A 26,595-nucleotide genomic window follows, 5' to 3' on the forward strand; every position below is an offset into this window, starting at 1 on the left:
CACAAATTTTCGTTCTGCATTACTAGGTAGAACCTCTATACGTAACACAGCTGGTACCTGCATGTTCGCATTCGACGTATTTATTGAGAATTAATTTCGGACGGCTTTCAATCGTCATTTATGTCTGTCCATCCACGCATGCAAGAGGATGGTTCAAATGGCTCTAAACACTATGGGACTTAACATGTGAGGTAATCAGTCCCCTAGAATTAGAACTACTTAAACCTAACTAACGTAAGGACATCGCACACTTCCATGCCCGAGACAGGATTCGAAGCTGCGACCGTAGCAGGCGCGCGGTTCCGGACTCAAGCGCCTAGAACCGCTCGGCCACAGCGGCCGGTATGCAAGAGGAGAAAACACTAGTCATGACTGGGATTTCTCAATATATACTGATGGAATAGCGATGTGGACAACTGCAGATGGCGACTATAACGCGTACGCAACGTACAAAAGGGCACTGCTTTGGTTAGCTGTCATTTGTACTCAGGTGATTCCAGCGAAACGTTTTGCGACGCTATTATGGCAGCACGACAGGAGTTGACAGACTTTGAACGCGGAATGGTAGTTGGAGCTAGACGCATGGGACATTCCACTTAGGAAATGATGGGGATTTCAATTTTCCGAGATCCACAGTGTTAAGTGGCCAACGGGCATCACTTAACGACCGAGAGAAGCAGCGTTTGCTTACATCTACATCTACATGGATACTCTGCAAATCATACTTAAGTGCCTGGCAAACAGTTCATCGAACTGCCTTCGCAATAATTCTCTATTATTTCAATCTCGAACAGCGCGCGGGAAAGACGAACACCAACATCCTCCCGTGCGAGCTCTGATTTTATTTATGATGATAGTTTCTCCTTATGAAGGTCGGTATCAACAAAGTATTTCCACTTTCTGAGGAGAAAATTGGTTATTGGAATTTCGTGGGGAAATTCCGCTGCGAAAAAAAAACCGCTTTTATTTTAATGACGCCCACCTCAAATCCTCTAGCATGTCAGTGACACTCTCTCCCCTGTTTCGCTAGAATACAACTAGCGTGCACGCAAGGTCTAAAAGAGCAATGCTTTGGTGGAGCTGCGATTTATACTCAGGTGCTGCTCTTCTTTGAACTTTCTCGATGTACTCCGTTAACCCTACCTCGTAAGGATCCCATACCGCGCAGCAATACTCCAAAAGAGGACGGACGGATTTGATTGGTTTATAATGTAACCGAAGTTTAACGGATTCCTTTTAGCACTCGTGTGGGTGGCATCACACTTTTCATTATTTAGAGTCAATTGCCAATTTTCGCACCATATAGATATCTTTTATAAATTGCAATTGCAATTGCAATTGGCTTTGACCTTCTAGTGACTTTACTACACGATAAACGACAGTATCATCTGTAAATAACCCAAAACGGCTGCTCAGATTGTATCCTGTTTATATAGTTAAGGAACAGTAGAGATCCTATGACACCACCTTGTCAATAGCACCCAACATGTGGTGTGAGTAAAGAGGTGTCAGTTCTAACAGACAAGCAACAATGTGTGAAATAACCGCGGAAATAAATGTGGGACATACTTCGAACGTATCTGTTCGGGCAGTGCTGCAAAATTCGGGTTAATGGGCTATGGATGCAGACGACCGACACGAGTGACTTTCCTAACAGCACGGCATCGCTTGAAGCACTTCTCCTGGGATCGAGACCACATCGGTTGGACCCTAGACGGCTGCCCCATGAGTCCCGGTTTGACTTGGTAGCGGCTGACGGCAGGATTCAAGTGTGGCATAAACCCCACGAATCTATGGACCTAAGTTGTCAACAAAGCACTGTGCATGTTGTAGGCTGTGTTTACACTGAATGGACTGGGTCCTCTGGTCCATCTGGTCCAACTGAACCGATTAGTGACTGGATATGGCCCTGTTTGGATACCTGAAGACAATTTGCAGCCATTTATGGGCTTCAAGTTCCCTCACAACAATGCAATTTTTGAGGATGACAATGCGGCATGTCATCGAACCATAACTGTTTCCGATTGGTTTGAGAACATTATGGACAATTCGAAAGAATGATTTGGCCACCCAGATCTCCCGACATGAATCCCATCGAACATTTATTGGATATAATCGAGAGATGAGTTCGTGCAGAAAAGCCTGCACCGGCAACGCTTTCGCGGCTGTCGACAGCTACTGAGGGCCATGGCTCAATATTTCTCTAGGGGACTTCCAACGACTTGTTGAGTCCATGTGCCGTCTAGCTCCTGCACTACGCCAGGCAGAAGGAAGCCCAACACGATATTTTGATACGACTTTTGTCACCTCAGTGTAGGAACAATTTGACAGGGGTACTACACAGAAATCTACATCTACATGGATACTCTGCAAATCACATTTAAGTGCCTGCCAGAGGATTCATCGAACCACCTCCAGAATTCTCTATTATTCCAATCTCGTACAGCGCTCGGAAAGAACGAACAAATGGCTCTGAGCACTATGGGACTTAAGTTCTGAGGTCATCAGTCCCGTAGAACTTAGAACTACTTAAAGCTAACTAACCTAAGGACATCATACACATCCATGCCCGAGGCAGGATTCGAACCTGCGACCGTAGCGGTCGCGCGGTTCCAGACTGTAGCGCCTAGAACCATTCGGCCACCCCGGCCGGCGATCCTATTATTATTTTCAAAAAATGTTCAAATGTGTGTGAAACCTTATGGGACTTAACTGCTAAGGTCATCAGTCCCTAAGCTTACACAGTACTTAACCTAAATTATCCTAAGGACAAACACACACACCCATGCCCGAGGGAGGATTCGAACCTCCGCCGGGACCAGACTACAGTCCATGACTGCAGCGCCCAAGACTGCTCGGCTAATGCCGCGCGGCTATTATTATTTTATTCCGGTTGCCAACAATGACCTCTGCCCATACTAATTCACAGGAAGTATCTACTTCAATTTCGCGACAAGTTAAGCTACTTCTAACAGCTACAGTAGACGAGGAGTAGATCGATAGAAAATAGCCGTTCGTGTAAAAAGTGAAGGAGAAGAGTGTAAGCCTACCTGTAGGTGCCTTCCCAGCCGTTGACTGGTGTGTCGGTGGTGACGTCTGGCTGCGGAGAAGTTGTCGCCTGACTCTCTGAAGCGGTCGTGACAGTGGTGGCTGAGGCGCTGGTGGCTGAGGTGGAGCTGGTGGTACCGATAGTGGTGGTGGTGGTGGCGGCGGAAGACGCCCCACCGGCGGCCGCCTGTGAGAGGCGGTCGACCTCGGCGTTGGCGGCGGCCAGGTTGACGGCGAGCGTGACGGTGGAGGCGGTGAGGGCGGCGGCGGCCACCCCCAGGAGCAGCGAGGGCCAGTGGCCCAGCAGGAACGAGGAGCACGTCATGTCCGGCCGCGGGCCGTGGGCTGCCGGCACTGGCGCGCCGCGCGCCCGCCGCGGCCTTATGTAGCCGGCAACAGGTGCCGGCCAGCTGCGCCACGCGCCCTCTTATCGCGCCGGCCCCTTCACGTACTTATCCGCGCCTACCTAATACATCAAACTCCTGCATAAATTAACTCTAAGTTCCTCCGTACATCGTTTCTGCCCTCAACTGGCCTAGCCGGCCGCGGTGGTCTAGCGGTTCTAGGCGCTCAGTCCGGAACCGCGCGACCGCTACGGTCGCAGGTTCGAATCCTGCCTCGGGCATGGATGTGTGTGATGTCCTTAGGTTGGTTAGGTTTAATTAGTTCTAAGTTCTAGGGGACTGATGAACACAGATGTTAAGTCCCATAGTGCTCAGAGCCATTAGAACCATTTTTGAACCTCAACTGGCCTTCAATAAAAGGAGGATCACTCACCTGCCAGTCCAGGACCGTTGCAGACAAACAAAAATTATTCGAAGCGAAATGTAGTGTGAGGAAGGCTATGCGAGAGGCGTTCAATGAATTCGAAAGTAAAGTTCAATGTACTGACTTGGCAGAAAATCCTAAGAAATTTTGGTCTTATGTCAAAGCGGTAGGTGGATCAAAACAAAATGTCCAGACACTCTGTGACCAAAATGGTAGTGAAACAGGATGACAGACTAAAGGCCGAAATACTAAATGTCTTTTTCCAAAGATGTTTCACAGAGGAAGACTGCACTGTAGTTCCTTCTCTAGATTGTCGCACAGATGACAAAATGGTAGATATCGAAATAGACGATAGAGGGATAGAGAAACAATTAAAATCGCTCAGAAGAGGAAAGGCCGCTGGACCTGATGGTATACCAGTTCGATTTTACACAGAGTACGCGAAGGAACTTACCCCCCCCCCCGCCCCCTTCTTGCAGTGGTGTACCGTAGGTCTCTAGAAGAGCGTAGCGTTCCAAAGGACTGGAAAAGGGCACAGGTCATCCCCGTTATCAAGAACGGACGTCGAACAGATGTGCAGAACTATAGACCTATATCTCTAACGTCTATCAGTTGTAGAATTTTGGAACACGTATTGTGTTCGAATATAATGACTTTTCTGGAGACCAGAAATCTACTCTGTAGGAATCAGCACGGGTTTCGAAAAAGACGATCGTGTGAAACCCAGCTCGCGCTATTCGTCAACGAGACTCAGAGGGCCATAGACACGGGCTCCCAGGTAGATGTCGTGTTTTTTGACTTCCGCAAGGCGTTCGACACAGTTCCCCACAGTCGTTTAATGAACAAAGTAAGAGCATTTGGACTATCAGACCAATTGTGTGATCGGATTGAAGAGTTCCTAGATAACAGAACGAAGCATGTCATTCTCAATGGAGAAAAGTCTTCCGAAGTAGGAGTGATTTGAGGTGTGCCGTAGGGTAGTGTCGTAGGACCGTTGCTATTCACAATATATATATATATATATGACCTTGTGGATAACATCGGAAGTTCACTGAGGCTTTTCGTGGATGACGCTGTAGTATATCGAGAGGTTGTAACAATGGAAAATTGTACTGAAATGCAGGAGGATCTGCAATGAATTGACGCATGGTGCAGGGAATGGCAATTGAATCTCAATGTAGACAAGTGTAATGTGCTGCGAATACATAGAAAGAAAGGTCCTTTATCATTTAGCTACAATATAGCAGGTCAGCAACTGGAAGCAGTTAATTCCATAAACTGTCTGGGAGTAGGCATTAGGAGTGATTTAAAATGGAATGATCATATAAAGTTGATCGTCGGTAAAGCAGATGCCAGACTGAGATTCATTGGAAGAATCCTAAGGAAATGCAATCCGAAAACAGAGGAAGTAGGTTACAGTACGCTTGTTCGGCCACTGCTTGAGTACTGCTCAGCAGTGTGGGATCCGTACCAGATAGGGTTGATAGAAGAGATAGATACGATCCAACGGAGAGCAGCGCGCTTCGTTACAGGATCATTTAGTAATCGCGAAAGCGTTACGGCGATGATAGATAAACTCCAGTGGAAGATTCTGCAGGAGAGACGCTCAGTAGCTCGGTACGGGCTTTTGTTGAAGTTTCGAGAACATACCTTCACCGAGGAGTCAAGCAGTATATTGCTCCCTCCTAAGTATATCTGGCGAAGAGACCAGGAGGATAAGATCAGAGAGATTAAAGCCCACACATAGGCATACCGACAATCTTTCTTTCCACGAACAATACGAGACTGGAATAGAAGGGTGAACCGATAGAGGTACTCAAGGTACCCTCCGCCACACACCGTCAGGTGGCTTGCGGAGTATGGATGTAGATGTAGATGTTTTGCCGGCCTAGGCGGGAACTGCAAAATAGCGTCCCGTCTTTTTTATTACTGTCGGTCTCTTCAATATGCCCCCCCTCCTTTCACCAGTACCAACAGCCGACGGCGTAACAATGCAAATCTCCCCTAACACTTTTTAAACTGAGATGAGCAGACATCCTCATTTTGTGGAGGTTCCTTTAAAACTGATTGAGGACAATAAGAGTTACGCTGATAAGCCAGAACATTATGACCACCTACATAAAAGGCGCTATGTCGATCTTTGGTGCGGGCAACAGAAGCGACGCGGCGTGGAAGCAATGGGGCCTTGATAGGCCGCTGGAACGAGTTGGCACACAAGTCGTAACACTATTATCGACATTACCTCTGATGACCTTATGTAACTTCTCTGTCTGTTTTTATTTAATGTGACTTCTGTATATCCATGATATTTGAAGTAGCATCCATGCAAATGTTTTATTCATTGCATTACTTTCATTACATTACAGTTCCACTAAAGCAGAGTTATTAAACACGGTTTTCCGAAACTACTTCACCAAAGAAGACGAAGTAAATATTCCTGAATTCCAATCAAGAACAACTGCCAAGATGAGAAACATAGAAGTAGATATCCTCGGTGTAACGAAGCAGCTTAAATCACTTAATGAAGGCAAGGCCTCCGGTCCAGATTGTATACCAGTCAGGTTCCTCTCAGAGTATGCTCCATATTTAGCTCCATATTTAGCAGTTATATACAACCACTCGCTCACAGAAAGATCCCTACCTAAAGACTGGAAAATTGCTCAAGTCACACCAATACCCAAAAAGGGAAGTAGGAGTAATCCGCTGAATTACAGGCCTATATCACTACCTCTATCAGTACCTCTATCGGTCCTCCCTTCTATTCCAGTCCCATATTGTTCGTGGAAACAAGGATTGTCGGTATGCAGTAGGGTTTTGGAACATATACTGTATTCGAACATTATGAAGTACCTCGAAGAAAACGATTTATTGACACATTGTCAGCATGGTTTCAGAAAATATCGTCCCTGGGAAACACAACTAGCTCTTTATACTCATGAAGAAATAAGTGCTGTCGACAGGGGATGTCAAATTGATTCCATATTTTTAGATTTTCACAAGGCTCTCGACACCGTTCCTCACAAGCGTCTTCTAACCAAACTGCGTACGTACGGAGTATCGCCTCAGTTTTGCGACTGGATTCGTGATTTCCTATCAGAAAGGTCACAGTTCGTAGTAATATACGGAAAGTCATCGAGTAAAACAGAAGAAATATCCGGCGTTCTCCAAGGAAGCGTTATAGGCCCTCTATTGTTCCTGATCTATATTAACGACATAGGGGACAATCTGAGTAGCCGTCTTAGATTGTTTGCGGATGATGCTGTCATTTACCGTCTTGTAAAGTCATCAGATGATCAAAACGACTTGCAAATTGATTTAGATATCTGTATGGTGCGAAAAGTGGCAATTGATCCTGAATAAGGAAAAGTGTGAAGTTATTCACATGAGTACTAAAAGAAATCAGCTAAATTTCGATTACGCGATAAGTCACACAAATCTGAAGGCTGTAAATTCAACTAAATATTTAGGGATTACAACTACAAATAACTTAAATTTTAACGATCACATAGATAATATTGTGGGTAGAGCAAACCAAAGACTGCGATTCATTGGCAGTACACTTAGAAGGTGCAACAGGTCTACTAAAGAGACCGCTTACACTATGCTTCTCCGCCCTATTCTAGGGTATTGCTGTGCGGTGAGGGATCCGCATCAGGTGGGACTGACGGATGATACTGAAAAAGTTCAAAGAAGGGAGGCTCGTTTTGTATTATCGCGAAATAGGGGAGATGTGTCACAGACATGATACGTGAATTGGAGTGGCAATCATTAAAACAAAGGCGTTTCTCGTTGCGACGGGATCTTCTCATGAAATTTCAATAACCAGTTTTTTCCTCCGATTGCGAAAAAATTCTGTTGGCACCCACCTACATAGGGAGAAATCATCATCACGATAAAATAAGAGAAATCATGGCTTGCACAGAAAAATTTAAGTGCTCGTTTTCCCCACGAGCCGTTCGAGAGTGGAACGGTAGAGAGACAGCATGATTTTGGTTCATTGAACCCTCTGCCAGGCATTTTGTTATGAATAACAGAGTAATCACGTAGATGTAGATGTAGATGTAGAGATAATTTACATAATTGTAGTTAATCTATGGATATAATTTCAAAAATAATATACTGTAAAAAAATGAAAATGCTAAAACGTTACTTACAAAACTACACCGAAGCGATTGAGAAATTGGTATAGGCATGCGTATTCAAATACAGAGATATGTAAAGAGGCAGAATACAGTGCTGCGGCCGGCAACACCTATAAAAGACAACATAGTATCTGGCGTAGTTGTTAGATCGTGTATTGCTGCTACAATCACAGATTCAAGAGAGTTTGAACGTGGTGTTACAGTCGGTGCACGAGCGGTGGGACACAGCATCGCAGAGGTAGCGATGAAGTGAGGATTTTCCTGTTAGACCATTTCAAGAGTGTACCGTGAATATCAGGAATCTGGTAAAAAATCAAATCTCCAACATCGCTGCGGGCGGAAAAAGATCCTGCAACAACGGGACAAACGACGACTGCAGACAATCGTTGAACGATACAGAAGTGCAACCATTCCGCAAACTGCAGCAGATTTCGACGCTGGGCCATCAACAAGTGTCAGAGTGCGAACTATTCAACGAAACATCATCGATATGGGCTTTCGAAGGCGAAGGCCTACTCTAGTACCCTTGATGACTGCACGACACAAAGCTTTGCTCCTCGCCTGGGCCCGTCAACACCGACATTGGACTGTTGGAGACTGGAAACATGTTGCCTGGTCGGACGAGTCTCCCTTCAAATTGTCTCGAACGGATGGACGTGTACAGGTATGGAGACACCCTCATGTATGCAAGAACCCTGCATGTCAGCAGGGGACTGTTCCAGCTGGTGGATGCTCTGTAATGGTGTGGGTCGTGTGCAGTTGGAATGACATGGAACCCCTGGTACGTTTAGATACGAGTGTGACTGTGACAGGTGACACGTATGTATGCATCCTGTCTGATTACCTGCATCCATTCATGTCCATTGTGCGTACCGACGCGCCGGCCGCGGTGGTCTCGCGGTTCTAGGCGCTCAGTCCGGAGCCGCGCGTCTGCTACGGTCGCAGGTTCGAATCCTGCCTCGGGCATGGATGTGTGTGATGTCCTTAGGTTAGTTAGGTTTAAGTAGTTCTAAGTTCTAGGGGACTGATGACCACAGATGTTAAGTCCCATAGTACTCAGAGCCATTTTTCGTACCGACGGACTGGAGCAATTCTAGCAGGACAATCCGACGCCTCACACGTCCAAAATTGCTACAGAGTGGTTCCAGGAACATTCTTCTGAGTTTTAACACTTCCGCTGGCCACCAAGTTCTCCATACATGAACATTATTGAGCGTATCTGGGATACCTTACAACGTGCTATTCAGACGAGATCTCCACTCCCTCATACTCATACGGATGTATGGACAGCCCTACAGGATTCATGGTGTCAGTTCCCTCCAGCACTACTTCAGACAGCCGGTCGGTTCTAGGTGCTACAGTCAGGAACCGCGCGATCGCTACGGTCGCAGGTTCGAATCCTGCCTCGGGCATGGATGTGTGTGATGTCCCTAGGTTAGTTACGTTTAAGTAGTTCTAAGTTCTAGGCTACTGATGACCTCAGAAGTTAAGTCCCATAGTGCTCAGAGCCATTTGAACCATTTGAACTACTTCAGACATTGGTTCAAATGGCTCTGAGCACTATGGCACTTAACATGTGAGGTCATCAGTCCCCTAGAACTTAGAACTACTTAAACCTATCTAATCTAAGGACATCACAAACATCCATACCCGAGGCAGGATTCGAAACTGCGACCGTAGCGGTCGCGCGGTTCCAGACTGAAGCGCCTAGAACCGCTCGGCCATCGCGGCGGGCTACTTCAGACATTAGTCGAGTCCATGCCACGTCGTGTTGCGGCACATCTGCGTGCTCGCAGGATCCTACACGATATTAGGCGGGTGTGCCAGTTTGTTCGGCTCTTCAGTGTAGTTCACGCATAGGGAAAGTAAGTTTGTAACTATGTGTAACTTGTTGGAGGGGAGTCTCTCTGCAGCGGATCTGGCTAGGCGGAAATAGAAAAGATGGGTCTGGCGATCGAACAGTGGCATGAGTCAGTTGGTGGCTGGTGAAGTGTGAAGTTCTTGTGAAGTGAAAGATTCGAGAAGAACTTCAAGATTATATAATATAGCGTCGAATGCGGAAGTAATTTGGCTTTTATTCGTGGCATACTTTGGTTAGCTCCACTACGAAAATACGACGCTAAGAAGAGAATTTTTAGAGCTTGTTACGCTGTTAGAGCCATAGATACATATGCTGCCTTTTTTTAACAACACGGGACACCGACAGTGTCAACGTCTTCATCTCAAATTATCAGTTCTGTACAGTATATCTGCATGGATCAGTTAGGTGGTTTCTTTTTCAGTAATAAGTTCGTGTTCTGTAAACGTTGTGTTGGGTCACGTATTTTATGCTTAGTTATTTATCTAGACAGAGACCTATCCCAAGTGCTACCATAATTCCGAGTACCCTAGTTTACTGAACTGAAAAGTAGTTATCTTCCTTAACAACAGTTAATAAGCTCTGTGGAGTTGTAAAGCACATAATTAATTGGTGAGCATAAGTTTTGAAATACTTCGCGTAATTTTCTTAGAAGGATAGTTAAAGTTTCATCAAATTACAGTTACTAAGAGAAGGTTTAAAGCATTCAGTTTAAAGATTCTTCTCATTTTGATAACAGTGTTTATTATTTCATGTGCTACATAGTTAATAGTGTTTCTAATATTGTGTTGTGACTAAAATGTTCAGCCTGGATCTGAGTCTAATGACAGACCAGTTTCTGCGTCCCCATGTCCCCATGCTAATAGTTGAGCCAGGTTTAAATTTAATATTACAATAACAGTACTCAAGCATAGCTTTCATTGTCATAACTTGTGTGTACAATGGTAAGCAAATAGCAAGAAATATTCAAACTATGCTAGATTCAGGTATCACATGTCCTATATGAGCTAAATATTATAAGGAAGTGAATGTTTTTTGAGAATACAAATAATAGTCATTACAAAAGATAGTATTACTGCATAACTATTTCAATGGTAGTACTCGTAATTTCCCATAAGTAAACTGACAAAAAAAACCTTGTCCAGGTTAGTAGTGGTCCACCATTAGCAATCATTTATCTATAATGATCATTAGTTTCTTACTGTAATGTCCAGATCATAGTTGTTACTGGGAACCGCTTGTTCCCTAAACATATTAATACTCCTCCTGTGTAATTCATGTCAAATCACTGGTACTTTACTTGCTAAATTGCTTCACTATCTTGTATCTTATCAGCAAAACAGAATTTCAGTATCAAGTAAAATCAATCCCAATAGTCAAATTTCTGTAAGAACCATGCTGCTACTTGCTACACCTTAGCCTAATTAGGCTGGCGACCGTTTCCTTTTATGTAATTACAGTTTACTTGATTACTAATAGAACCTTGGTTCGATTTTCATTTCTTCTGCTACTGCTTCCTTTCTATAGAAATCTTTAGAGAAACAAAAATAGTCCGATATCTTTCCATTACGCACGACGCGGTCAAGTAAGTATCCTTTCATTAGGAGTAACGTTATCGGTGTATTGCTAAATAAGTAGCATTATAAAGTCAGCTAATTCCCATAAATTCCGGGTAGGGGGGCGATAAGACCTGAACGTGGCGTTCAGTCACACTCCAGACGTGTTCGATTGGGTTCAGATCTGGCGATCTGGGGTTCAGCAAATCAACTGGAACTCCTCGAACCACTCCATCATACTCCTGGCCATGTGACATTGCGCATTATCTTATTGAAAAATACCATTGCCATTGTGAAACATGATCGTCATGAAGGGGTGTACGTGGTTTGCAACCAGTGTACGATACTCCTCGGCAGTCATGGTGCCTTGCACTAGCTCCACTGGACTCATGGATGCCAACGTGAATGTTTCCTAGAGCGTAATGGAGCCGCCGCAAGTTTGTCTCCATCGCGCAGTACAGGTGTCAAGGAACTGCTCTACTGGAAGATGACAGATTCGCTCCCTCCCATTGGCGTGATGAAGGAGGTATCGGGATTCATCAGACCATGCAACGCTCTGCCACTGCGCAAACCTCCAGTGCCGATTGTCACGTACCCAGTTCAGTCGTAGTTGCCGATGTCGTGGTGCTAACATTGATACATGCATGCGTTGTCGGTTGCGGAGGCCCATCGTTCGGACTGATCGGTGCAGTGTGTGTTCAGACATACATGTACACTGCCCAGCATCAAAGTCTGATGTTAGTTCCGCCACAGTTAGCCGCCTGTTCTGTTTTACCAGTCTGCCCAGCCTACGATGTCCGACATTTCTAACGAGGAGTGGCCACCCAACCCCACGAAGTCTGGACGTGGTTTCACCTTGGTTTCGCCACGTGTTGAAGACACTCGCCACAGCACTCCTCGAACACCCGACAAGTCGTCCAGTTTCTAAATGCTCGTGCCGTGTTTCCAAGCCATCATAATCCGCTCTCGGTCAAACTCACAAGGGCACGCCACGACATTTGGAACGCGGATTTACTTCAAACTTCGAACACTCGCAGTACTCCACGAGGACAACAAAATGTGTAAGTAGTAGCGCGTACTTCTCAAGCGTTATGGAGAAAATTGCAAGATAATTTCGGTCGTCAACTATTTACCTGTGCGTGGCCACTTTTATCATGAAGAGGCGGCAGCCGACTGGTTAGCGTTCAAGCCCCGTAATCGCCGGATCGCAGGATCGAGTCCTGTTCGTCACTATTTTTTTTTTCAACACAGCCATATTCTTTACTATTTATATTACAATTGATATAATGGGAAAAATACGTGTAATCGGATGAACTTTTACTAAATTTCAAATGTTATTTGGCACTCTACAAATTTTTATTATCACAAATAACATAATATTCATAACCATCGACTAGTATATTCTGTATCAACGACGTCCGCTTCTTGAAGAGGACTATCACAATATACGAACGCTTCTTTCAACCGACGTTTCGGAACTGCACTGCGGATTGATTATCATGACATTCCTCGTCCGCAGTTCTCGACAAGCCGGGTGTCACTTCCATTTTTCTAGTCACGATGTAAGGTTTTATATTTCACGAACAATTCGCAGGTACGTTATTTCTTCCTGCTACATAAGCAAGGTCTCGCCGCTATGCGAGTTAACAGTCGAATGATCCTCATTCTATCCCGTTTCGAGCCTCGCCCTCCCCTCCTTCTTTGAAAGCCGTCTGTGTCGGTCAAATAAAAATTTGTAGACTGCCAAATAACATTGTAAATTTACTAAAAGTCCATCTGATTACACGTATTTTTCCTATTATATCAATTGTAATATAAATAGTAAAGAATATGGCTGTGTTGAAAAAAAAAATACTGACTTGATCCTGCGATCCAGCGATTACGGGGCTTGAGCGCTAACCACTTTTTTTTTAACTAATTTTGTTCGTTTTTTTTTCGTTCGTTGCAGCTACTCGTTCGTCGTTGATCCATTAACTCAATTTTTTTTATTGCAGAGGGCAGCTAACCCTCAGACCCAACACGCTGAGCTACCGTGCCGGCACCACTCGGCTGCCGCCGCTTCATAGTAAAAATGGCCACGCACAGGTATATATTTGACGACCGAAATTATCTTGCGATTGAGAAGTACGCGCTACTGCTTACACATTTTGTTATTCTCGTGGAGTACTATGAGTGTACGAAGTTTGCAGTAAATACGCGTTCCAAGCGTCGTGGCCTCCCCTTGTTGGATAGATCGCACGCCTTGCCCATTCTACACACCGACAGCACACCCACTGATACTAGACACACCGTGCGTGTGTCTGACTAGCAGTTACTCATCGCCAGGTGACGCAGCTATCGCCTGGACGGGTTTATATCGGTAGTAGGTTGGTGGTCATAATGTTCTGGCTGATCACGATATTATTTGCGTATTCGTCAACTTTTAAGAAATTTGTTTCAGAAAAGACAATGTAGTTTTTCCTCGTGCTCCGAGTCTGACACTCATAGACACACTTATAAACAGACCCAACTCATGTTTATGTATGGGTATGGTTCAAATGGTTCAAATGGCTCTGAGCACTATGGGACTCAACTGCTGTGGTCATCAGTCCCCTAGAACTTAGAACTACTTAAACCTAACTAACCTAAGGACATCACACACATCCACGCCCGAGGCAGGATTCGAACCTGCGACCGTAGCAGTCGCGCGGCTCCGGACTGAGCGCCTAGAACCGCTAGACCACCGCGGCCGCCGAAGCAATATATTTACTTTCGTCAAAGTAAGTAAAGAATTATTAAGTAGCTGTCCCGTTTTCATCGGCCAATTACCATGCACACCACCACGGCGAAGGTTCTAAAATCTCTAGTTCTTAAACACATTTCGAAGCCTCTGGACACAGACGACAAGATGAGACGAGAGCAGTTCCGGTTTACGTGTCACCTGTCGGCAGAATCGCATGGTCCCCGGATCATCGAACACCTCAGTAAGGTTTTGCTTGACTGAAAAACGTATAGGAAGGAAATGACCAGGCCCATGCAGGGTTATTTTTTTGGGAGAGGGTGGGCAAATCGGCAAGATAAGTTTGTCTAATGTGATTCCTTATGTTATGATATACAGTTTCAATTAAACCTTTTAATACACTACTGGCCATTAAAATTGCTACACCACGAAGATGACGTGCTACAGAGGCGAAGTTTAACCGACAGGAAGAAGATGCTGTGAAATGCAAATGATTAGCTTTTCAGAGCATTCACACGAGGCTGGCGACGTTGGCGACACATACAAGGTGCTGATACGAGGAAAGCTTCCAACCGATTTCTCATACACAAACAGCAGTTGACCGGCGATGCCTGGTGAAACGTTGTTGTGATGCCTCGTGTAAGGAGGAGAAATGCGTACCATCACGTTTCCTACTTTGATAAAGGTCGGATTGTAGCCTATCGCGATTGCGGTTTATCGTATCGCGACATTGCAGCTCGCGCTGTTCAAGATCCAATGACTGTTAGCAGAATATGGAATCGGTGGGTTCAGAAGGGTAATACGGAACTCCGTGCTGGAACCCAACGGCCTCGTATCACTAGCATGATGACAGGAATCTGATCCCTGTGGCTGTAACGGATCGTGCAGCCCCGTCTCGATCCCTGAGTCGTCAGATGGGGACGGACATTTGCAAGACAACAACCGTTTGCACGAACAGTTCGACGACGTTTGTAGCAGCATGGACTATCAGCTCGGAGACCATGGCTGGGGTTACCCTTGACGCTGCATCACAGACAGGAGCGCCTGCGATGGTGTACTCAACGACGAACCTGGGTGCACGAATGGCAAAACGTCATTTTTTCGAATGAATCCAGGTTCTGTTTATAGCATCATGATGGTCGCTTCCGTGTTTGGCGACATCGCGGTGAACGCACATTGGAAGCGTGTATTCGTCATCGCCATACTGGCGTATAACCCGGCGTGATGGTATGGGGTGCCATTGGTTACACGTCTCGGTCATCTCTTGTTCGCATTGACGGCACTTTGAACAGTGGACGTTACTTTTCAGATGTTTTACCGCCCGTGGCTCTACCCTTCCTTCGATCCCTGCGAAACCCTACATTTCAGCAGGATAATGCACGACCGCATGTTGCAGGTCCTGTACGGGTCTTTCTGGATACAGAAAATGTTCGACTGCTGCCCTGGCCAGCACATTCTCCAGATCTCTCACCAATTGAAAACGTCTGGTCAATGGTGGCCGACAACTGGCTCGTCACAATATGCTACTCACTACTCTTGATGCACTGTGGTATCATGTTGAAGCTGTACCTGTACACGCCATCCAAGCTCTGTTTGACTCAAAGCCCAGGTGTATCAAGGCCGCTATTATGGCCAGAGGTGGTTGTTCTGGGTACTGATTTCTCATGATCTATGCACCCAAATTGCGTGAAAATGTAATCACATGTCAGTTCTAGTATAATATATTTGTCGAATGAATACCCGTTTGTCATCTGCGTTTCTTCTTGGTGTAGCAATTATAATGGCCAGTAGTGTAGATCAGGAAGGCGAACAAGAACTGATTTGTTGTTTTTGTTCGTTTTAAATGATCCATAAACGTGATAATAGCTGAAATTTCCGCAAAATTTCTAGACAGATATTTATTTAATTTACAGCAACTATTGAAGTATCAGTTTCCCACAGTACGCAGTAGAACAACAAATTCAAAGAAAGCATTTTGATGCTTAACAGTTTCCATTGTATCTAGTATAAATCGAAAGATGTTGGTGGTGGTGGTGGGGGGGGGGGGGGAGAGTGTTACGGGCATCGGCAATCCCCCCCCCCCCTCACTACTCTGAATGTGGGCCTGCATGTGGCAGCAGCACTCAATCTACAAGATGCTAACGTAGGCGACCATTACAGACACACAGGGTGTAACAGGTACAAGTGCAAATATATTTATTGGCATATATTCCCATACAGGCGAGACACTTTTCAATTTTTTAGCCTCTACAGGCATTTACATAATGGATGTACGAGTACAGGATGTAGAGACGCAGTTGACAACATATGGAATTTAGGGTTTGGTCGTGAGTCGTGTACGGATGCCAAAATGGTAAGACGACCGTTTGCGATAAGTGGGAAATCCGGATTCGAGTCCGGGTCTGGCACAAATTTCCGTCATCCCATTATATAGCTGATGGTTGCCCATATTCGCAACTGCGAATTTCATTACATGTATTCCATAAAGGCTGTAGTCACCGCAGTGGAACGGTCCCTCGGGATTGGGAATAACACAGGGACTGTAATGTCGAACTGAAAACGTTGGCCTTTTACTTCAGAGGCAGAGAATAAGCAGCGCAGCCTCTGGGGGACAACTGACTTCATACGGGTGCGCGCACAACTCGTACTGATCAGCTGCTGTTGTATAAATTTTGACATGGAAATAACGTTCCTTAGCTATATAAACGATTTGGGAGACAATCTGAGCAGCCGTCTTCGGTTGTTTGCAGATGGTTCAAATGGCTCTGAGCACTATGGGACTTAACTTCTGAGGTCATCAGTCCCCTAGAACTTAGAACTACTTAAACCTAACTAACCTAAGTACATCACACACATCCATGCCCGAGGCATCCAGACTGTAGCGCCTATAACCGCTCGGCCACTCCGGCCGGCTGTTTGCAGGTGACGCTTTCGTTTATCGAGTAATAAAGTCATCAGAAGATCAAAGCAAACTGCAAAACGACTTAGAAGAAATATCGAAATAGTGCGAAAAGTGGCAGTTGACCTTAAATAACGAAAAGTGTGAGGTCCTCCACATGAGTCCTAAACTTCGGTTACATGATAAATCATTCTAATCTAAAAGCCGTAAATTCAACTAAATATCTAGGAATTACAATTACGAACAATATAAATTGGAAGGAACACAGGAAATGTTGTGGGGAAGGCTAACCAAAGACTGCGTTTCATTGGCAGGACACTTAGAAAATGTAACAGACCTACTAAGGAAACTGCCTACACTACGCTTGTCCGTCCTCTTTTAGAATACTGTTGGGCGGTGTGGGATCCTTACCACATAGGACTGACGGAGTACATCGAAAAAGTTCAAAGAAAGGCAGCACGTTTTGTATTATCGCGAAATATGGGAGAGAGTCTCTCAGAAATATACAGGATTTGGGATGGACATCATTAAAAGAAAGGCGTTTATCATTGCGACGGAATCTTCTCACGAAATTCCAATCACCAACTTTCTCCTCCGAATGCGAAAATATTTTGTTGACACCGACCTACATAGGGAGGAACGATCACCACGATAAAATAAGAGTAATCAGAGCTCCTACGGAAAGATATAGGTGTTCATTCTTTCCGTGCTCTGTACGAGATTGGAATAATAGAGAATTGTGATGGTGGTTCGATGAACCCTCTACCAGGCACTTAAATGTGATTTGTAGAGTATCCATGTAGATGTAGTTGTAGAACGTGGATTCGTAAATGCTACTCACACATACAGTTATCTTCAAACGCGATACATACCCCTAACAACGAACAGTAAACGAAGCAAGGAAGATTAGGGTTTAACGTCTCGTCGACATGGAGATCATTAATTAGAGACGAAACGCTATCTCGGAATGTTTCAAGGATGGGTAAGGAAGTCGGCCGTGCCTTTGGAAAGGAACCATCCCGGAAGTTGCCTGAGGCGATTTAGGGAGATTACGGAAACCGTAAACCTTGACGGGCGGACGCGGATTTGAACCGTCGTCCTCCCGAATGAGAGTCCAGTGTGCTAATCACTGCGCCATTTCGTTCCGTGATATTAAAATGAGGGCTTTTGTAGTACAGCGCAACGAGTAGAAGAAAAACGACAGTCAAACGTTTAGTAAACATTTAGACAGCGTTTCAAATTGCATAATGCATTTAAATATAAGTAAAATTATCTTTATTAATCAAATAACCGTCCGATCACACGGACAACATAACGATACTTAGCTAGGCACAATATCACAGCTTTGTGGTCGCTGAGGGTCGCAGCAATCTGTTAGCAGAGAGTAGTCGACACGAAGTATTCCGAATGGTGTCCACCTTTAATGATCTGTACTAGGTGGCTGGAAGGTCAACTTATCGCGCCCTTACTATAGTTATACTGTTCGGGGCTCATAACATAGGATTTACCTACGTTAACAACTGATAAAAAAGGTCGGAACAAATGTTTCCCGACGTGTTATTCCAAAAGGCCAGTATTTGCTCTTGAGCAAAATGTTTGACATCCACTGGTCTATACTGACAGGCATAGTCGACCTAATGATGCAATTCCGACTGTGCTGAAAATATCAGGTAGTAAATTATGGGACATTTTGTGGGAAGTCACTTCAAGCAGAGAAAAAACAACTAGCACACTGATATGTACATATTTTCACTGAGGAGCCAAAGAAACTGGTACGCCTGCCTAATGTCGCGTAGAGCCCCGCGAGCACACAGGAGTGCTGCAACACGACGAGACATGGGCTCGATTAATGTCTGAAGTAGTGCTGGAGGGAAGTGGCAGCATGAATCCTGCAGCAGGGCAGTCCATAAATCCATAAGAGTACGGTAGGGCTGGAGATTTCTTCTGAACAGCACGTTGCAAGGTATCCCACACATTGTAACTAACCTGTTACTACGGGTTATTCCCTATTATTGGGAATAGAAATACTTATTGCTTATGAAATTAACTTGAGAAGATTAGGGTCGCCACCGACTCTAACCATACAACTAATCGAAGGCTTGGTCGAGTCGGAAAATAAATCAATTTGATCACAGACCAAAAACTCACAAAAATGTATACGTTGTGAGGTCGCTCACAGCGGATACGATGTAATTAATAGTATTGCCTGTGCACTGTTCACGACAATCAAACATTTAAAATAAAATAGAAAATGCATGAACACTGCATAAGATCAGCTCCCAGCAACACACCTGAACATATGACTTAATCTAAAGTATTTGTTATAAAATACAAGAGGAGACTAATCACTGGACCTGTGCATAAGGAAACGCATTGGATGTGCTAACGGGAAAGCTACGAGGCGAGTGGCTTAGGTGCAAAAACGTAATCTCGGAACACAAGAGAAAATTGTAGATAAAATCATTTATTCCTAAGATAAGGATGAGAGGCATGTACACGATTCCTGATAACACATGGTTTGTGGAGACACAATTTCTAGGTATAGTGCCAAATTCCAATAATATCACATCACACAATCATGTTAACATTATCTAAAACAAACATGCGATCGGACAGTTAGTGATGCCGGTAGCCCAACAACTATAAAGTTCTACCACGTGGTTGGCTTCCCACGGACGAAAGACACATAAAGTAAGGAAAATTTACGAGAAGGCAAAGCTCTAAATATTTAGAAAGGTGAAAGCTTATGCAGGCACAGCTGAAGGCAAACAGACATTCATACAGAAGCGAGTGCTCACTTCTTATCGACACCTTTGTGTGGCGCTCTTCCGGCGGATCCAAGTCTGCTACAGAAATTTGCTAAAAGAAAAATCTGCCAAAGTTTAGCATTCCTTGCTGCGACAAGGCAAAGCAATCTTCCAGATTTGAAAAGCGAGACCAAAAGCTAACAGCTCTCCCCTCGCCAAGTAACAACGCGCCACGCGGTCAGTCTAACTCACCCTTCTTCGACTGGAGCACAGCTGTCGACGCTTCCCGTACCGGCGGCAGACTGCCCCATTTTTCCTCCCCAGCCTCCTCCACGCTCCGCGTGGACCGGAAAGCCCAAAGATGCCATTTCCGCCACCAACCTAACGCAGGTGGATTTCTCACAAGTAGGGCAAACCTCTTTGCCTACTTGACCACTACGAGAGTTGGCTATTCTGTACCAGGGCTGCTGAATCTGTACGACTATCGCAGACTTTCTGCAGCAGACTACGCCACCGTCTAGCTACATGACACACAACCACATTCATTCAATCACGCCACTATGAGAGGAAAGAGAAAAGAGAAACAAGGAAAAGAAAGAGAAATACTTGTGAAATTGGGCTACCGGACTAATGAAAGGTGGCTACAGGACCCTTTCAATATGCTCAGTAATGTCCATGTCTGGGGAGTTTTGTGGCCAGCGGAAGTGCGTAAACTCAGAAGAGTGTTCCTGGAGCCACTCTATAGCAATTCTGGACGTGTGAGGCGTCGGATTGTCCTGCTGGAATTGCTCAAGTCCGTTGGAATGCACAATGGACATGAATGGATGGAGGTGATCAGTCACCTGTCACCTGTCAGACTCTTATCTAGACGTATCAGGGATTCCATGTCATTCCAACTTCACAAGACCCACACCATTACAAAGCTTCCACCAGCTTGAACAGTCCCCTGCTGACATGCAGGGTCCTTGGACTCATGAGGGTGTCTCTCTATACCCGTACACGTCCATCCACTCGATACAGTTTGAAACGTGACTCGTCGACCAGGCAACATGCTTCCAGTATCCATTGTTGACGGAACCAGGCGAAACGTAAAGCTTTGTGTCGTGCAATCATCAAGGAGTAACAAGTGGGCCTTCGGTTCCGAAAGCCGATATCGATGATGTTTCGTTGAATGGTTCGCATGCTGCCACTTGTCGATGACTCGGCATTGAAATATGCAACAGTTTGAGGAAGGGTTGCACATCTGTCACGTTGAATGATTGTCTTGAGTCGTCGTTGGTCCCGTTGTTGCAGGATCTTTTTCCGAGCGCAGCGATGTCGGAGATTCGATGTTTTACCGGATTCCTGATATTCACGGTGTACTTGTGAAACGGTCGTACAGGAAAATCTCAACTTCTTCTCTACTTCGGAGATGCTGTGTCCCATCGCACGTGCGCCGACTGTAACACTTCGTTCAGACTCACTCAAATCTTGATAACCTGTCATTGCAGCAGCAGTAACTGATCTACCAACTGCACCATTCTTGACTTATGCACGCGTTGTCAACCGCCGTGCCGTATTCTGCCTGTTTACATATCGCTGTATTTAAATACGCATGCCTATAGCAGTTTTTTTGGCGCTTCATTGTGGGTACCACATATAAAAATATTTTTCGCTTATACCCGTTACACCCGTCTATATTAAAATGTGGACGACTTCTTGCAAAATAGAACGTCACTCAGAGAGAACATCAATCGCGCTTATGGCACAGGTCGACTGGTATTCCTCAGAGCTCTGTGCTGCTGCCTGTTCTTTTTAACATCTATGTAAATGACACGACCGTCGATCCCCACTGCCACTCCGCACAGTATGTCGTCCACACGGCGCTCTTAACGCCCGGGCACAACAGTGACCAACTGATCAATCGTCTCCAGCGGCAGTTGTGTTTTTACGCGAATAAACTTACTCAATGCAGCCAAGACCACAGGTGCCAATCACAAAAAAGTGACCGGTTCTTCGCAGCAACACTACCCACGGAGGGGTTCGGATCCTGTGGCTTCGTGACACCATATAACTGGAGTTAAAGTATACAGCATACATCTTTTTAATCGACACGCAGTATGAGTGACTCAAAAGTGATTCAAATCAACTAAGGCACTATACACGTTTTTCATCAGCTGGGATTTAACATTGGACGTCAAACTCAAGCTGTATAGCACTGGGGTGTTACGTCGCTCACCTGCGGACCCTCTGCCTTGGCCACGATCAGCGTGACAAGTAGTCAGACTCGACAACGCCTCCGCAATAACGCATTACGGTGGGGCCTGCGAGCCCCTCCTCTTAGGATAGCCTCTCTACATGAAGAAACGGCTATGTTACCTTAGAAGTCTATTATAGAGGACAAAGCGCGGCGGCTCTATCGAAATGTGAACGCCCTCCGTGACACTGTTCATGGACTGCTACACTACTGGCCATTAAAATTGCTACACCAAGAAGAAATGCAGAAGATAAACAGGTATTCATTGGACAAATATATTATACTAGAACTGATATGTGATTACATTTTCACGCAATTTGGGTGCATAGATCCTGAGAAATCAGTACCCAGAACAACCACCTCTGGGCCTTGATACGCCTGAGCATTGAGTCAAACAGAGCTTGGATGGCGTGTGTAGGTACAGCTGCCCATGCAGCTTCAACACGATACCACAATTCATCAACATTAATGACTGGCGTATTGTGACGAGCCAGTTGCTCGTCCACCATTGAGCAGACGTTTTCAGTTGGTGAGAGATCTGGAGAATGTGCTGGCCAGGGCAGCACTCGAACATTTTCTGTATCCAGAAAGGCCCGTATAGGACCTGCAACATGCGGTCGTGCATTATCCTGCTGAAATGTAGGGTTTCACAGGGATCGAATGAATGGTAGAGCCACGGGTCGTAACACATCTGAAATGTAACGTCCACTGTTCAAAGTGCCGTCAGTACGAACAAGAGGTGACCGAGACGTGTAACCAATAGCACCACATACCATCACGCCGGGTGATACGGCAGTATGGCGATGACGAATACACGCTTCCAACGTGCGTTCACCGCGATGTCGCAAAACACGGGCGCGACCGTCATGATGCTGTAAACAGAACCTGGATTCATCCGAAAAAACGACGTTTTGCCATTCGTGCACCCAGGTTCGTCGTTGAGTACACCATCGCAGGCGCTCCTGTCTGTGATGCAGCGTCAAGGGTAACCGCAGCCATGGTCACCGAGCTGATAGTCCATGCTGCTACAAACGTCGTCGAACTGTTCGTGCAGATGGTTGTTGCCTTGTAAACGTCCCCATCTGTTGACTCAGGGATCGAGACGTGGCTGCACGATCCGTTACAGCCATAGGGATAACTCGACTGCTAGTGATACGAGGCTGTTGGGATCCAGCACGGCGTTCCGTATTACCCTCCTGAAGCCACCGATTCCATATTTTGCTAACAGTCATTGGATCTCGACCAACGCGAGCAGCAATGTCGCGATACGATAAACCGCAATCGCGATAGACTACAATCCGACCTTTATCAAAGTAGGAAACGTGATGGTATGCATTTCTCCTCCTTACACGAGGCATCACAACAACGTTTCACCAGGCAACGCCGGTCAACTTGAGAAATCGGTTGGAAACTTTCCTCATGTCAGCACGTTGTAGATGTCGCCACCGGCGCCAACCTTGTGTGAATGCTCTAAAAGGCTGATCATTCGCATTTCACAGCTTCTTCTTCCTGTCAGTTATAGTTCGCGTCTGTAGCACGTAATCTTCGTGCTGTAGCAATTTTAATGGCCAATAGTGTACAAATCGGCACTACTCGCCTCCGAGATGGTTTTTGTATAACGCACAGTTGTATCGTAACTGCGGCGAGTTCCATGGCGTGAGGATGCTTTTGGCTGTAACTGGACCTCCATATCGACTTAAATCAGGCTTTCTTACCAGTATCCAACGGTAACTGAGTTATAAGCTACCGAAGCAAGACCTACAAAATGCTCACGCCTATAAAATATTGGTCAAAGTTTGCATTGTTCCGCAATAAAATACACTCCTGGAAATTGAAATAAGAACACCGTGAATTCATTGTTCCAGGAAGGGGAAACTTTATTGACACATTCCTGGGGTCAGATACATCACATGATCACACTGACAGTACCACAGGCACATAGACACAGGCAACAGAGCATGCACAATGTCGGCACTAGTACAGTGTATATCCACCTTTCGCAGCAATGCAGGCTGCTATTCTCCCATGGAGACGATCGTAGAGATGCTGGATGTAGTCCTGTGGAACGGCTTGCCATGCCATTTACACCTGGCGCCTCAGTTGGACCAGCGTTCGTGCTGGACGTGCAGACCGCGTGAGACGACGCTTCATCCGGTCCCAAACATGCTCAATGGGGGACAGATCCGGAGATCTTGCTGGCCAGGGTAGTTGACTTACACCTTCTAGAGCACGTTGGGTGGCACGGGATACATGCGGACGTGCATTGTCCTGTTGGAACAGCAAGTTCCCTTGCCGGTCTAGGAATGGTAGAACGATGGGTTCGATGACGGTTTGGATGTACCGTGCACTATTCAGTGTCCCCTCGATGATCACCAGTGGTGTACGGCCAGTGTAGGAGATCGCTCCCCACACCATGATGCCGGGTGTTGGCCCTGTGTGCCTCGGTCGTATGCAGTCCTGATTGTGGCGCTCACCTGCACGGCGCCAAACACACATACGACTATCATTGGCACCAAGGCAGAAGCGACTCTCATCGCTGAAGACGACACGTCTCCATTCGTCCCTCCATTCACGCCTGTCGCGACACCACTGGAGGCGGGCTGCACGATGTTGGGGCGTGAGCGGAAGACGGCCTAACGGTGTGCGGGACCGTAGCCCAGCTTCATGGAGACGGTTGCGAATGGTCCTCGCCGATACCCCAGGAGCAACAGTGTCCCTAATTTGCTGGGAAGTGGCGGTGCGGTCCCCTACGGCACTGCGTAGGATCCTACGGTCTTGGCGTGCATCCGTGCGTCGCTGCGGTCCGGTCCCAGGTCGACGGGCACGTGCACCTTCCGCCGACCACTGGCGACAACATCGATGTACTGTGGAGACCTCACGCCCCACGTGTTGAGCAATTCGGCGGTACGTCCACCCGGCCTCCCGCATGCCCACTATACGCCCTCGCTCAAAGTCCGTCAACTGCACATACGGTTCACGTCCACGCTGTCGCGGCATGCTACCAGTGTTAAAGACTGCGATGGAGCTCCGTATGCCACGGCAAACTGGCTGACACTGACGGCGGCAGTGCACAAATGCTGCGCAGCTAGCGCCATTCGACGGCCAACACCGCGGTTTCTGGTGTGTCCGCTGTGCCGTGCGTGTGATCATTGCTTGTACAGCCCTCTCGCAGTGTCCGAAGCAAGTATGGTGGGTCTGACACACCGGTGTCAATGTGTTCTTTTTTCCATTTCCAGGAGTGTACGTTGCCGCCAGTTTCTGTTACAGACACTAGTTGTATTGTTCCATATGAGCGTAATGTTTTTTGCAGGTATGTAAAAAGAGAAGGAAGCGGATATAAACCGCACCATAAGTTTTTGAAGACGAAATCTGCATAAAAAGTGCGGCTTACTTTCGTGCCAATAGGGTATGACGTCCTTTCGGGCGTTAGTCGCACGTGGCGGTTGAGGTGTTGAATATGGCCCTTCTAAGCGAATAGTATCGGTATTCGCATGACAGTCGTGGGATGCAAAACAGCGCGAGCAGCCGTATTGTGGAACGATAAATGGCAAACGATAAACCCGCACCGCTCTAAAATGGTTCAAATGGCTCTGAGCGCGATGGGACTTAACTTCTGAGGTCATCAGTCCCCTAGAACGTAGAACTACTTAAACCTAACTAACCTAAGGACATCACACGACACCCAGTCATCATGAGGCAGAGAAAATCCCTGACCCCGCCGGGAATCGAACCCGGGAACCCGGGCGTGGGAAGCGAGAACGCTACCGGACGACCACGAGCTGCGGACCCCGCACCGCTTTCGAATGCTGATACTTGCTGGTAGCCGTTTCTCCTTCCCACACTAGCGACGCACGATGTTCTCACAAACAAGCAACACTCAAATGCAGTTTCTGAATGGCGAATCCTCTCTCTATCCTTTTGTACAGAATGTAGGTGGTGGTACTTTGACCCACCAGGATATCCGAGAGCGCTAACGCGCTGATTCCTGGTCTCGGGTAGGCGCGCCGGCCCCACATCGAATCCGCCCGGCGGACTAACGACGACGGCAGGTGTGCCGGCCAGCCTGGGTGTGGTTTTTAGGCGGTTTTCCACATCCTACTAGGTGAATACTGGGCTGGTACCCACGTTCCACCTCAGTTCCACGACTGGCAGACATCTGAAACACATTCACACTATTTCACGATTTACACTAGAAGCAGACAGCTGGGGTAGACTCATTCTGTCCCAGGGCGTATGGGGTGGCGGCAGGTAGGGCATCCGGCCACCCCTTAAACTTGACCATGCCAAATCCGTACTTAACCCTGCCGCCCCTGTGCACAATCTGGGATAAAGGCAGTAGCAAAAGAAAGAATAGAAAGAAAGTAGATAGTGGTGGCTGGCTTGAAATGCTTATCATTTTCACATCCTAGCATGTAGTCTGTTTCATGCATATTTGACATTGGTTGCATGGCGCCTTCATAATAACAAAAAAGTCATCTTAAACATTAAGGTGTGTGTGTGTGAAATCTTATGGGACTTAACTGCTAAGGTCATCAGTCCCTAAGCTTACAAACTACTTTACCTAAATTATCCTAAGGACAAACACACATAACCATGTCCGAGGGACGACTCGAACCTCTGCC

General features: G+C 46.2%; 1 protein-coding gene across 1 annotated transcript in view; it reads right to left on the reverse strand.

The window, feature by feature from the left end:
- The window catches only part of LOC126158956 (glutamyl aminopeptidase-like), a 478,517-nt gene extending 475,144 nt beyond the window's left edge, over positions 1-3,373 (reverse strand). The window contains exons 1-2 of the mRNA XM_049916478.1: positions 3,342-3,373; positions 3,051-3,260 (exon numbers count right to left, since the gene is read on the reverse strand). Coding sequence (XP_049772435.1) covers positions 3,051-3,260; positions 3,342-3,373 — 242 coding nt within the window. The remainder of the gene's footprint in view (positions 1-3,050; positions 3,261-3,341) is intronic.
- Positions 3,374-26,595: the final 23,222 nt, after the last annotated feature.

Source organism: Schistocerca cancellata, chromosome 2 (genome assembly GCF_023864275.1).
Source record: "Schistocerca cancellata isolate TAMUIC-IGC-003103 chromosome 2, iqSchCanc2.1, whole genome shotgun sequence".
In the NCBI taxonomy this organism is placed as follows: Eukaryota; Metazoa; Arthropoda; class Insecta; order Orthoptera; family Acrididae; genus Schistocerca; species Schistocerca cancellata.